The sequence below is a fragment of the Jatropha curcas genome, chromosome 6, assembly GCF_041381405.1.
Source record: "Jatropha curcas cultivar XTBG-Jc1 chromosome 6, XTBG_Jcur_1.0, whole genome shotgun sequence".
In the NCBI taxonomy this organism is placed as follows: domain Eukaryota; kingdom Viridiplantae; phylum Streptophyta; class Magnoliopsida; order Malpighiales; family Euphorbiaceae; genus Jatropha; species Jatropha curcas.
The window spans coordinates 26,025,819-26,039,274 of record NC_143156.1 but is presented as its reverse complement, the minus strand read 5'-3'; the positions used below and the strand labels follow the sequence as shown (position 1 = coordinate 26,039,274).

At 32.6% G+C, this 13,456-nt stretch overlaps 2 protein-coding genes and 1 long non-coding RNA gene across 5 annotated transcripts; 1 reads left to right on the top strand and 2 right to left on the bottom strand.

Moving 5' to 3' along the window:
- Positions 1-164: 164 nt before the first annotated feature.
- On the bottom strand, positions 165-1,698 carry WTF9 (Ubiquitin carboxyl-terminal hydrolase family protein). Its single transcript, XM_089722876.1, has one exon. The coding sequence runs from the start codon at positions 1,489-1,491 to the stop codon at positions 265-267; it is 1,227 nt and encodes a 408-aa protein (XP_089579002.1). The 5' UTR covers positions 1,492-1,698; the 3' UTR covers positions 165-264.
- Positions 1,699-2,403: 705 nt separating this feature from the next.
- On the bottom strand, positions 2,404-6,403 carry LOC149495813 (Cysteine proteinases superfamily protein). Of its 3 annotated transcripts, none has more exons than XM_089723375.1 (11): positions 6,118-6,400; positions 5,088-5,504; positions 4,763-5,001; positions 4,154-4,227; positions 3,766-3,820; positions 3,588-3,662; positions 3,400-3,473; positions 3,269-3,317; positions 3,038-3,122; positions 2,879-2,935; positions 2,404-2,747 (listed from the first exon to the last, which is right to left on the bottom strand). In XM_089723375.1, exons 2-11 carry the CDS (start codon positions 5,407-5,409, stop codon positions 2,692-2,694), a joined length of 1,086 nt encoding a protein of 361 aa, XP_089579501.1. In that variant the 5' UTR covers positions 5,410-5,504; positions 6,118-6,400; the 3' UTR covers positions 2,404-2,691. The 3 variants fall into 3 exon arrangements, 2 of the variants coding, with proteins under 2 accessions (XP_089579501.1, XP_089579502.1); XM_089723376.1 differs by lacking the exon at positions 6,118-6,400 and adding an exon at positions 5,841-6,053; XR_016321448.1 differs by lacking the exon at positions 2,404-2,747 and having other exon boundaries at positions 3,252-3,317; positions 6,118-6,403.
- A 4,021-nt stretch (positions 6,404-10,424) lies between these two features.
- LOC149495812 (uncharacterized) lies at positions 10,425-13,145 on the top strand. Its single transcript, XR_016321313.1, has 3 exons — positions 10,425-11,085; positions 12,036-12,100; positions 12,893-13,145. It is a non-coding gene; the product is annotated as an uncharacterized LOC149495812 (long non-coding RNA).
- Positions 13,146-13,456: the final 311 nt, after the last annotated feature.

The window sequence follows — 13,456 nt, the reverse complement described above, 5'->3', positions numbered from 1 at the left end:
TGAAAGGCCTAAAATAGAGCAAGTATATTGTTCATGGGGAATAAATAAAGATACATCCAATTCAGATGATTTTATGATGATTTTTTTTTATATTTATTTATTAGTTTACTTGGGTGTGCATCTAACTTGCAATTTTCCATTGTTAATGGAATATACTAGTGAAATATATGAAATTTCCAAATTTGTAATTAATCAATAATCCAGTTACAGATGTCTATCTCATGGGTATAAAAAATGTAAATGAACTTGCTGTTCCAATTAGCCCTACTTTAAAACTCCATCAACACAATCTGAATCCGACTTACACTCAACAAACTGATTCTTCAACTTTTTCCTTTTCAAAATCACTTGTGATTCCTTCATTAAGTCAATGTACTTTTGCCTCACCACCAACATTGGATGTGTCTCTATACTCATTTCACCATTACCATTATCACCATAAGCTTCCTTAAGAATTGCAGTGCAAGTCTTGTTCCTGAAAGACAAATAGAAAATATGTGGATGCTTTTCAAATGCCTTGTGCATCTTTTGGGGCAATCCAAAATACTTCTTTAGACATAAAAGCTTTTTCCTTTCTGCTGAATGTTCAACAAACAAAGAAAGCAACTCATGAAGAAAACCCAATACTCTCTTGTCCGCAATGTCACTATTAGGATCTAAATGTAAATAATCTTCATATGGTGATATATAAGGAAGCTTTTGAAATTCAATTAACCAATCTTTTATTTTCCTTCTCAACCTCAAACCCTTTGAAGGAAAAAGAGGAAACTCAATTGCTTCCATTTGTTCTCCACTATAAACTCCTTTTCTCATTGCATTTCTTTGCAGAACAGAAATCATTCGTTTACCATCAATAACACCTAAACCCTTCAATCCATCCTCCAATTCCACAATCCTAAAATACCCATCGAGATTTTTATCTGGAAACAGCAAAAAATCCTCGGGTAAACCCAAATACCATAACATTCCTTGTATAATCCTGAAAGGCAACACCTTTTCTTTACTCATTAATATGAATTTCTTCAACCTTTCTCTCAAATCCTCTTTATATTCTTCAAGAACTCTTTTTTCTTCTTTATCAATCAATGCAGCTTCTTCAGTCAATCTAAACCAAGGCAAATTATATTTAGGGCCAGTGAACTCCTCAAAGATTGATGGGTATTGCCTCAAAAACCTAGCAACCTTGATTTTCACATCAAATTGAAGTCCTTTCTTTGACACATCAGATATTGGGATACAACCGTGAGGGTTTTGGGCGATGATATTTTTCAAAGAAACTATGGATTTTAGCTCTATGGATTTGTGTATGTGCTCTATTGAATCATAAAATGGATCTTTCTTCCATTTCATGTACACATCTACATAGTTATGGCTTTGTGTGTACTGGCATAGAGGGGTTTTGGGTTCATGCTTTAAAAAGGAAAATGTTGGATTTGGAGAGGCAGAAATTAGGGTTTCAAGGATTTTAGATTTGAATCTTATGAAGAACATGAGAATTCTGGTTTTCTCAGGGACGTGGAGAAGGCAGTTAGGTGAAGCGATTCGAATCGTTTAAGAAAGAAGGTGATCTGGTTGCCAATATCTGTAGGCTGTACCGACGTCGTTTTGTATTCCCGGCCGCCAATCTTATCCTTTTTTTCTTCAAGGATAGGATTTAATGCCAATTATCCTCTTTCCCCCTATAAAATAGATTCTAAATTAATATGATTAAATTATAATTTTTACTTATATTAATATTAACTTATTATAAAACTAACTAAAATATAAAACTTTTTAATATTACAAGTAAGAATAAAAAATAATTAAATTAAAGTTACAATTAATTCTCCGTTGTAAACTCCTTTTCTCACTGCATTTCTTTGCAAAACAGAAAAAATCATTTGTTCACACTCAACACCGCCTAAACCCTCCCATCCATCCTCCAATTCCACGATCCTAAAATACTAATCAAGATTTTCATCTGGAAAGAGCAAAAAATCCTCTGGTAAAAACCCAAATACCATAACATCCCTTTACGATCCTGAAAGGCAACACCTTTTCTTGGACCAGTAAACACTTCAAACTCTTCAAAGATTGATGGGTTTCAAAGGAACTATTGGCTTTAGCTGTATGGATTTGTGTATGTGCTCTATTGAATCTAAAATGGATCTTTCTTCCATTTCACGTACACATCTACTTAGTTCTGGCTTTGTGTTAAAGTATAAATTTTTTTAGATGCAAATATGTAACAACAAAAAATAGTTGACTTCAAAGTTAAAAAATTTGCTAATATAAGTAGAAACAATAATAACTTGATGAAAGTATTTATTTTATAGAATAGAGAGTATTATTTTCCTTAATAAAGTTATTACATCTTCAATTCTAAAAAAAAAATGATCTCTATTTCACAAAGCTGCACCAAAATTGCAAGAAGGCAAGCAGTTCTTATTCTATTCTGATTACCAACTCAAAAACACTGGCATTCATCAGTTCTACCATCAGCTTAGGAAAAGCCCTAGGGGGCTCTGTACAACACGTATCAGACATAAAACAAAAAAAAAAAAAAGAATCAACGAAGACAACAGTTTAGAACAAAGGGTGTTGTTACATTTAAGAAAATAATATATACAACGGAACCCAGAGCCTTGTGGAGTATCTAATCCACCAAAGAATGTACTGCAACCCTGAATTTTCCTCGTGAACTGATAATCCTCAGCTACCAAGCATCCACCATTTCTTCTTTTTCTTAGTTTCATATAATGGTAGCTCTATCAAGCAAATCACAACCAACCAAAAACGGAAAGAGAACAAGAAAAACTTTTAGAATTTATAATTTCATCCGTATGGTGTAATAGGATTTTCTCAGCTAATATGCAGTTGCAAATAAGAAAATGCTTACCTCCTTCTGGATAAATTGAATTGTAGTGCACCTCTGCCCAGAAGCTCAAGAAAATAACTGGCCAAAATGAAGCCATAACAGTAAGCATCTTTAAACAGTATGGACTCGTGCAGATTTCTACTTGGTTGCGAGATAGAGAACAAAAGCATCAAAATTTACCACGTTCGGACTTCTTATCATCTGGAAGGATCTCAATGTAGCACGTATCCTTGAATGAAGTTATCACAAATATCTTGACACCAAACTGCAATTAGACAGCAAGATGCATTAGTCAGGTTTCAGCTTTAAGGTTATAAACAACTGCAATTACAACCATGTAATATATAATTCAGAGATGTACAAGAAGCAAAAGAAAGAGGAAACATAGAAATACTAGGTTGTTGGTCATACGGAATCTGCAGCAGCTTGCAACGTGACATGATCGCCCCATTCACCATTCCTGAAGAGGAAAAAATTGTATAATATGGATCTACTTCCAAAAAATCTTTAGGGGACTAAGCATAAAGGGGACAGCTACAAACTTGCTCATTTTCTTCAGATATTCTCCATAAGCCATAGGAACATAACCTTCATACTTCTCTGGGCAAGACTTCAGCTGATAACAATGTCCGAAATAACAAGTCCATCATTTCAAGTTACATGTACATTAATCACATTTCATAAGACCTGTGTAATCAAGAAACTATGTACACTTATCGTGCCCACCAACCTGAAAAAGAACACGTTCCCTCACAACTTTGTGGTGCTCAGCAGATCGATAGAGTTGATCTGATAAGGCACGGAACTGGGCATTCATAAAAATATGAAGACCATTTCAGTTCATAACATGAAGGAGTAATAAAAATTAAAACAAGCCTTTTATCTGTATATTTTTTAAAGGGCCCAACCTGGCAGTTTCCATCTCCTTGAACTTTATTTTCAATCAAATCATATACCTTTAACCTAAGGTAAACAAATTCAAATAGAAATAATAAGTTCGACCATGGGGTCAATATCTTTAAAACTGAAAAGTGACAATATAAACTCAGCACAAACACAGAATAACAGAGCAGAGAATAATAGATCTTTGCAGAAACTGAAATTGTGCTGAATCATATCCTGTTAAATTTGTCCAGTTCATTGGAGTGGAGCAACATGAAATATATTGAATCACACCTCACCTGGTACTTCAACAACACCATCATACTGGGCTTCTTTTTATGAAACATTGAAATGACCACAATAACTATTTGAGTTTACATAAAATTTGAAAAGAAGGAAGAACCAATGTAAGACCTGTCTAAAAGCCTTTGATGATCTGAAATCTGTTCATCTTCTGATGGTATTTCTCCATTAACTTTAGGTACATGCTGTATAAAAAACAAATAACATTCAGGAAGCATATTCCTATCCAGTTTAAGGGTTCTGAGAAGAGGCAAATTGCTATATTAGATGTGCTCTGCACTGTCAAACATACACACACAGAGAAGCATTAGAAGAAAGTGCCAATGCAATTCTCCCAGCCATAAGTAGTAATCATTGTTCTTTCTATGAAACTAGATTCTAAAAAATGCATGGACACAGGGACAAAGCTGTGTTTTGCCTTGACAAAGCCTGGATTTGATTCCATTGAAAATATCAATGATGCTTTAACCATTCCACCCAGCATTTTGTCTAATATTTCACACTCCAGCTTCCCTCTGCATAGACGGAGAAATTAAGAGAACAAATTCTTGCAGTCACTATGCTTTATAAAACACCTAGGTACACATTTTCCATATTGTATAAGCTGCTGTAAATCCAACCAATCTTGAACCCCATCGTCAATTTTTCAAAAGGACAAAGTTGACAGACATTTAGCCATGATCTGCACATGAATATGATGCAACTTGCAGTTAAACTTACAGGAATAGGAACCATCTGATTTAACCTCTTGCCCACTTCACCATCAAGAACATACTCATCTTCTATGTCTAAAGAATGAGATAGGTCTTCCATTCTGAAGGATTCTTCTCCAGCACTAGGAACAGATTCTTCTCGAGCATTAGGAGATGAAAAAGAAATTGGTATGTTATCACTCTCTTCTTTCTTACACTTGCTAGAATCATCCTCCTCCTTCATTCCATGATCGCCATAGTTGTGCTCTATAAATGGTAAGCAATAACTGAAGATAAGTAACAGATAAGACATAATATATTAATTGGACAGCAACTGAGGAATTTCTCACTACCAGAACCATTGTGTCTTTTAGAAGAGCCAAGCCAGTCCTGTGAAATAATCGAATCTTGTCCAGAATTTTGAAACCCAGATGATTCTGCAGCAGCAATCCGAGAAAGTTCCTCCTGAAGAGCCCGTGCAATAACTGCATCATTCTCTACATTATTCGTATGTGCCATTTCATTGTAACCTTCTACAACATATCCAACTTGGCATTCATCCATGTCATACTGAGTAACACTATTACATGGACCGGAACTTGGAAGTGCACAAACGTCTATTAGGGTATGGAGACCCCATCGAACAACATCAGGATCTTGATCATGTGTAATCATCTTGACTGCATGATTAACAAAATCACTTACAAGTAATAGAACCAACTTGATTATGGTCTTCTTGCACAAAAAAGATTTCTGTGATTTGAAGAAACCTGTAAGATTAACTTAATCATATGTTAGGTATAATGATTTCACTGCCTAACAAATCCCAAATTACAAATAAACATGTAAAATAAAAAAAATAAAAAAAAAAAAAAAGATCAAACACATGGGTCCATCAAAAACTTCAGAAGCGATTGTGTGGGGTTCCTCATAAATACTCATTGACAAGAAAAAACAAGGAAAAAAAAAAAAAGAAGCACAAGAGACTATGTTTCCAAAACTGGAATGTTTTAAACTGCCCGTACTACACATTAGATAAAGCTTCAAAATTTCATATCAAGAAAGAAATAATATTGCAACAAAAACGAATTGATATTTGCTCCTACCTCTACGAACAACTTTCAATCATCAATATTAATTCTTCACTTCAACCATCACTAGTTTATACTAAATTGATTTAAGCACAATCTCTGATTTTAAGCTTACAATTGAACAACATTAGAAAAAAAGAAAAAACGATCTAGAGTTTCTATTCCGATCCTACAACCAGAATTCCTCTAACCCACAATATATTCAACCTGAATCCAATAAAACAATACCCATGACCAAGTAAACAAAACCCACAAACTTGAACCTAAATTCTTAAATTGACAAGATAAGTACCTGAGAATTTCCCAAACGAAGCAAAGAATCTTATTTCCTCTCGAAGGAAATGACGGTTTTGATTAAAGGTCGAACAGTTTCAGCAATTGGAATGTATTTATAGCAATTGAGAGTTAGGTAATGAACGTTGATTATTGCCGTCTGCATAAGCGTCTTTTCTTGAAATTCCGTCTCCTTGTATATATATCCATCTGCTCTTTGAGCAGTGCATGTGAAACCGTGAACCGCCACAAGCCTCGCGTGACACGCCGTCACCGGTTACTGGCAAGCGCCAGTTCTATGCCACGTCATCCTCTGCTTTGTTTTTGACAATTTTATATTAATGAAAGAAATATGTTTATGTGTTGTCTTGTCAATTTTTTATTTTTTATTAGTCAAAACCCAAATGTTACCTTCTCGTTAAGTTTTCTCTCTCTTTTTTTTTATCCTTCTTTTTATTTTATTTTCAAGTTTTAATTATTAGTCATTGCATGATTTCTTATGTTTTTAATTTCTGTTTTAATGAGTTTTTAATTTTAGTATCTTTGAAAATTTTGTCTTGCTTCTAATTTTTAATGTGACTTTATTAATTGGTATGATTCCTATGACAATTAAGAATATTAATCCAACATGGCATCTTGATTTATCTTTTTATAATGTTTCACAATTAAAGATATATAATTTTAATAACATAATTATAAAATTAGCGTTCGATTTTGGTAATTTTTTTTTAGTTTGGTGTTTGAATGAAAAATTATTATCAATTGATTAAAAAAAAAATGCAATTTGGTGTTTTTGTACGGACAAGTAACGTCGAAATTCTGATGTGGACAGAGATAACACCACATCAACCTAATGCTTGGATCCCATATGAATTTGCTATGGATATTCCATGGTTGCCCTTCATTTGGGTCGAAATATTTTTAAGGGGGTGCAATGGCTATGATCGGTTAATATTTTAAAAGAATTGTTGAATTTGATGAATTTAAAGTATTTTTTAAAATTTTTATATATTTCACTAGAATTTTACATAAAATTTTCTGGAATTGGTAAGATTTTTTTTTATATAGATTTTGATTGACTTTGATGAAATTACAGTGATTTTTATATATCTAATCAAAATTAATTTCAGGATCTAATTAAACAAATTAAAAAATTTTAGATTTGAACCGAAAAATTGAAAAACAATGAGGGACTAAAAAAGTAAATGCGCCGTTTTCTTCAAAATCGTTTTTTTTTTTTTTTTCATTAAAATCTTATCGCCATCGACAGTGAAAGGCCTACAATGGCCAGCATCGCCGACAGCCCATCTTGTACTCCTAGAACAGTCATGATGTAGTCAGAAGACTGCAGGTTTTTCATCCTTTGACTGAATGAAAACCGTCTCATCATAAAATCCCAAATATATATAATTGAAAACCAGCGACTACTGTAAGCTAGGACCTACACCAATTGCCACAGCTCACCCAAGAAGACGATTTTATATTAATTTAAAACTAATGCATGACCCGTCACGTGTGGCTCATGGAGCCTAGTGGTCCAGCCACAACAATAGTAGATTGTATTCTTCAGTTCTTTGACTATTTCAAAGCCTTTTCAATTTTTTTTATTTGATTAAATCATTATTTAATTGAAATCAACGCATAAAAAATTTTAAAAATAATCAAATTAATTCTGAAAATTTGCAGCACCATTAATATTATTTTTTGCCAAAATATTAAATTCTCAGCATATGAATTAATTTGAAACTAATCTAATAATTAATACATTATTTTACATAAGGAGAAGGGATGGAAGTGGTACAGATATTTTAGGGTATCTGCTTCGCTTCGATCCGTTTAAAGAGAATATGAGTAGTTATAAAAGGGTTTAAAACGGATATGAATAGTAAAATTATTATCTGTAACGGATATGGTAGTGAAATTACTACACATAATGGATACAGGTAGGGTATGTGTATAGATATTTGAATACCTGCTAAATTGTTAACCGTCATATTAAATAGGTTCGGTAGTGGGTACCCGCGGTACCCTATCCATGGGTATCCTATCGAGTATTAGTAAAAAATGTATTTTAAATAAATTTAAATTTGAATAGTTTAAAATTCGTAGACACCATATCCATTTAAGAGGTACTTTAAATGAATTTTGAATAGATATGAGTAGTAAAATTTAAATGGATTCGAATATGGGTGCTTAAATCAGATTTAAATGAGTTTAGAACGTAAATGAGTAGTAAAATTTTAAACGGATACGTTTAAAATTCGCAGGTATCCGCTCTGCTTCCATCCTTATTAAGAGAGTGTATTGGATTAAAACTCTCTTAGATTTTAAAAGATTATTGAAATCTTTAGGTTGGAGGATGAATTTATAAACAACTTTTTTATTCATATCTAGCACCTTACAATATGACGAAATCAATAATTTTATAAAATCCTTCCAAATCAGTAATTTTTTGAATGCCATTAAATTTATATGGACTTTAAAAAAATCATAATTAAATACCATTAGATTTTTATGAATTTTATAAGAGTCCGAATTAAATACTACAAGATTTTAATGGTCTCTAAAAAAATCTAAATTGCATACCATTAAAATTTTAAAATCTTTTAAAATCTAATAGAATCTTAATCTAATACACCTTCCTTAATCCAATACACCCTCCTTAAATCTTTCCCTCTTTGGTCTCTTCCTCTCCACTAGCCACTAACATCACCATTTCCACTAACCCAAATTGCCCACCACCATCATTGTTGAACACCTCCAATTTTTCAGATCTGAAATCTTATTTTTCGCATTTTTGCATCTCAAAATTTTTAGCCTAACACCACAATTAATTTCGCATCTGAATTTTCTTAATTGCATTTAAATATAATAATTAATTATTAATATACATGCATACATTACCTTTAGGGTTTGATTTTATCGATTTCTTCATAAAATCCTTATGGCCAATAACTTCATAAAACCATTCCTTTGGTCTCATTTGAGCTCAGGGAGGGGATTCGGGATTCTACCGAATATTTATTGTTAAGTCGTATATGCACTTACCACTAGGCTATATTTTGGTGTGTTTTATCTATATAATATTAAAGTATAAATTTTTGTTTCGATTAAAATAAATACAAGTGGTTAATTGTATTACACTTTGCCGTACAAATTAATTGTAATGATATTTCTTTTATACTTAATTCTATCTTTATATAATGAAGTGGTCTTAAACTGAATTGATAATGGTAATTATTTTTTGCTACAGTAGCAGTATTACTTACCCAATATATTAGAAAAAGAAATATATGCACATATACACAAATTTTTGAAACCCAAAAAGTAATTTGAAATATTCTTAAACACTATTTTCTTTCAAATCAAACAGATTTAGAATATAAGAAAAAAAAATAAAAAAAAATTAAAAATGCTTAATTATCATTGTAAAGAAGATATAAATCTCTTACTAAATTAAAAATAAAAAAAATTATTATTAAGAATAAAAATCTTTTCAGAATTCAACTAACAAAAAAAATTTCAAAATATATAGATATATAAATATATCAATAAAATATTATATGTAATTTTTAAATTAAAATTTTAAACTATTCGCCAATCCCACACACACACTTATGTTCATTTTATTTAAAATAAATTTTAAAATTTTAAAAGGTTTAATTATGTGTATTCTATTTTCATTTTTTTTTTAAAATATACCCAATCAAACCATACAAACATAAATAGAAAATGTAAATAAATTAATATACTTTTCTTTTATCTCTCTTCTTAATAAAATATTATGTATATTCTATTTGAAATTTTTTTTTTTAAAATATATCCATTCAAATCATATAAATAAAAAGAAAAAAATAATATTAATAAAAGGAATATGATCTTTTATTTTTCACCGTAATAAAATATTTTAAATTGTAATTAAAATAGAATCAAATATTTAAAAAATAAAATATAAATTTTTTTTAAATGTCTCCTTATCTATATATTTATTAAAAATAAATTTAAAAAAGATAAAACTTAATATTTTGAAATTCTTAATTATCTATATATATTTGTTTAAAAAATAATTTTTATAAATATATCCGATCAACTAATAAAATGTAATTTTCTAAGTGGTTATGACTAAGATTCTTTTAGCATATTCTAAATTTTATTAAGGGTACTATCAAAAATCTCATTATTCTTCCTATTCCCACATTTATATATATGGTTTGTCCGGTAAAATTAGTTGTTTTGATAGCTGCTGGTTGTTTTAGTAGTATTTATGAAATGACTCTAATTTTTATTTTTAAAATTTATTTTCAATTATATTTAGTGAACCGACAGCCTGGAAATTAATATTAATATTTTAGTGCAACTACCATGATAACCGAACCCAAAACCGATTGAAAAGTCGAAAACCGATTGAAATCGATGATTTGGGCCGAATCAAACCGAATCAAACCGGTTCGACCCAAACCATCTAGAAAATTCTCTTTTTCTTTTATCTCCAACGCTAAACTCACTCCCCCTCACCAGCGCACCTCCACTCCATCGCCATTGCCACCACAGCGCCACTGCCGCCACCCCCTCTCCCTTTTCTTCTTCCTCTCCTTCTTCCTCTTCTTCTTCTCCTTCTTCTTCTTCTTTCCTTTCTTCCTTTTTCTTTCTTTTTCTTTCCTTGTGCCTACGTTCTTGGCGAGACAGAGGCAACGCAGCAGAGCCGCGCGCCACTGCCACTCCGCCACCGCCCCTACTGCAACTCGACAACGCAGCAGCTCCGCCAGCAGCTCCTCGTCTCCTCGGCCAGATCGCGTTGCTGCCCCTCTGTTGCGCCTACAGCAGCAGCACAGCTTTGTCAAGCTGTCGCTGCCACTGCAGATCGGCCTCCGCCGGCGTCACAGCAGCTCTGCTGTTCCTCCAGCACGCCGATCGGTCGTCTCCGCCTCTCTCCGCCACTGCCAGTCGAGTTCGACCACCGACAGTCACTGCTTCTAACCCAACACGCGTAAGAATCTCCGACCTAGCAATAATTAATTAATTAACGTTAACTGTGTTAATGTTGTTTAGTTAATTTAGTTAATTGTGTTAGTTAATGTTAGTTAGATAATGAAACATTAGTTAATTAAATTAGTATTAGACAATGAAGTTAATTGATTCATTTAGTTAAGTTAGTTTTAGTGAATAAAAGTAATGGTTTGTAGTTAATTTAGTTAGTTAAGTTAGTGTTAGTGTTAGTGTTAGTAATTAGTGTTAGTAATTAATTAGTTAAGTTGGTTGTAGTTAATTGTTGTAGCTAGTTTATTTAGTCAAGTTAGTATCAGTAATATTAGTCAATTAAATTAATTTTATTATTTGAAGTTAATTAATTTAGTAATATTAGTTAAAGAAGTTAACTTTAGTACTTGTGGCCAATTAGTTTAGCTAAGTTAATGTTAGTAATGCTAGTTAATTAAATTAATTTTATTATCTATAGTTAATTAATTTGGTTAATTTAATTTGGTAATTAAGAGTAGTTAACAACTTATTAATTATAGTGTTGATTTTATTAAGGTAGTTTGGATATAATGTTATTGGAATATATAATTTTAATTGTGTGGTGATGTTGAGATTGATGGAGGATGGGAAATGTTGTTTGAACAATTGCTCGACGGATGGGCCGTATAGATTGAATATTTGTGAAATTGTTGATATTTTATCAGGTGAATAGTTCAATTTTTAGGGGAGATGCTGCCGAAATTTCGGTAGAATATAAAAGAAATTTCGGTAGCAAAAATAAACAAACTTCGGTAGGAAATAAAATACAAGTTAGAAGGAAATAAATTATTATAGAAAAGAACTTATATCTCAAAATTTAGTTATGTAGATAAGTTAGGATATAAATAAAATTTTTAAGAGTGGTGAATGAATATTTTGTCTGATAGAATTATTCTTTTGTGTCGTTCTTGAATTTCTTAGATCGCCCGGGTCCATCTAGTGCTCCTCCAGGACAGAATCAAGCTAGAACTTCGCTCTCCATCACTGTGAGTAATAATAAATAATGCATATCAACATGCATTTGCATAGCATTTTTTTTACAAACCTTATATTTTTATATTAAAGCTCATATTTATTTTATGTTGCATAATTTTATATTTGGATGTATTTGGTGTAGTACGTTGAAAGAATTGTTTGAATAATTGTGCTGTGCATATATTGTGATTTGTTTGTGTGGAATTGGGATGAAGTGGGTCACCATGGGACTGTGAGACCGTACCGTTATATGGATCCAATATGATTACCGTTAGCCGGGTAAATGGGAGATCGGCGCCCCCGTGTGCACCTACCGTTACCGTTACCGTTAACCACGGGTTGGCTTCTCGTCGTTGCGCACCGGACAGTCTAGATTTGATTGCAGCCCGCAGGGTGGCCTCCTGTTGTGAGCGCTTGATGATCTAGATTGGATGGAGACCACCGGGTTGCCTCCTGTTGGTATGAAAAAGAAAAGAGAGGATAGAAAAATAATGAGAGGGCTGGTCAAGTGAGGATTAGACCGGTCGGCCAGTATGGGGGATCGGCTCCCTGGTGCACATGTGAGAGGATGAGCCATGTGGGAGGACGGCTCATCGGGGGTTCGGTGACTCCACTGACTAATTTACACGTGATGTGATTATTTGAAGGTGATATTGTTTGTGGGTGCTGATGTAATGTCATATGATTGACTGTTGTGTGTTCATTCAGCATACTAGGGTGCATTTTGCTTGACTGTATGTGGTGTGTATTATTTATTATTATTCACTGAGTTGCAAAACTCACCCCCCCAACAAACCTCCCAGGTACTAGGAAGCAGCTGATTCGACTGGAGCTCTGCAATCTTCTCCGCAGAGTTATAAATGTAAACTTTATATTCCTGTTATTTAATTTTGGATGTATAAATTATTCTGTTATCAGATTATTCTTGGACTCCGCAGTTATAGGGTTGTGTATGAATATTGGATCTATTGTTAGCATTACACTATAAATTATATATTATGTAATTAGCTGCAGGTGAACCAGTAAGCCCATAATGTGATTATAATTTATTGTGAATAGGCCCTGGTTAGATATTATGTGTTAATTGAGATCGAGGCTTACTGTTTCGATGAATTAATTGGGCAAGATAGGTAGACAGATTGGATAATTTAGGCTTACTACGGGCCTCGGGGGCCTTAAGCTTACCTGGGTCCTAGTGCCGGTCCGGCCCACGGAAACGGGTCGTGACAATTTAACTGTTTAAATAGCTTTTCAAACAACGCTAAAAGCTGAACATTATGTGAATTAACTTTTTATAAAATGCTACTTAACCTTTAAAAGTTAGTTTAAATGTTATATTACCAAACATTGTAAAGAATAACAGCGTT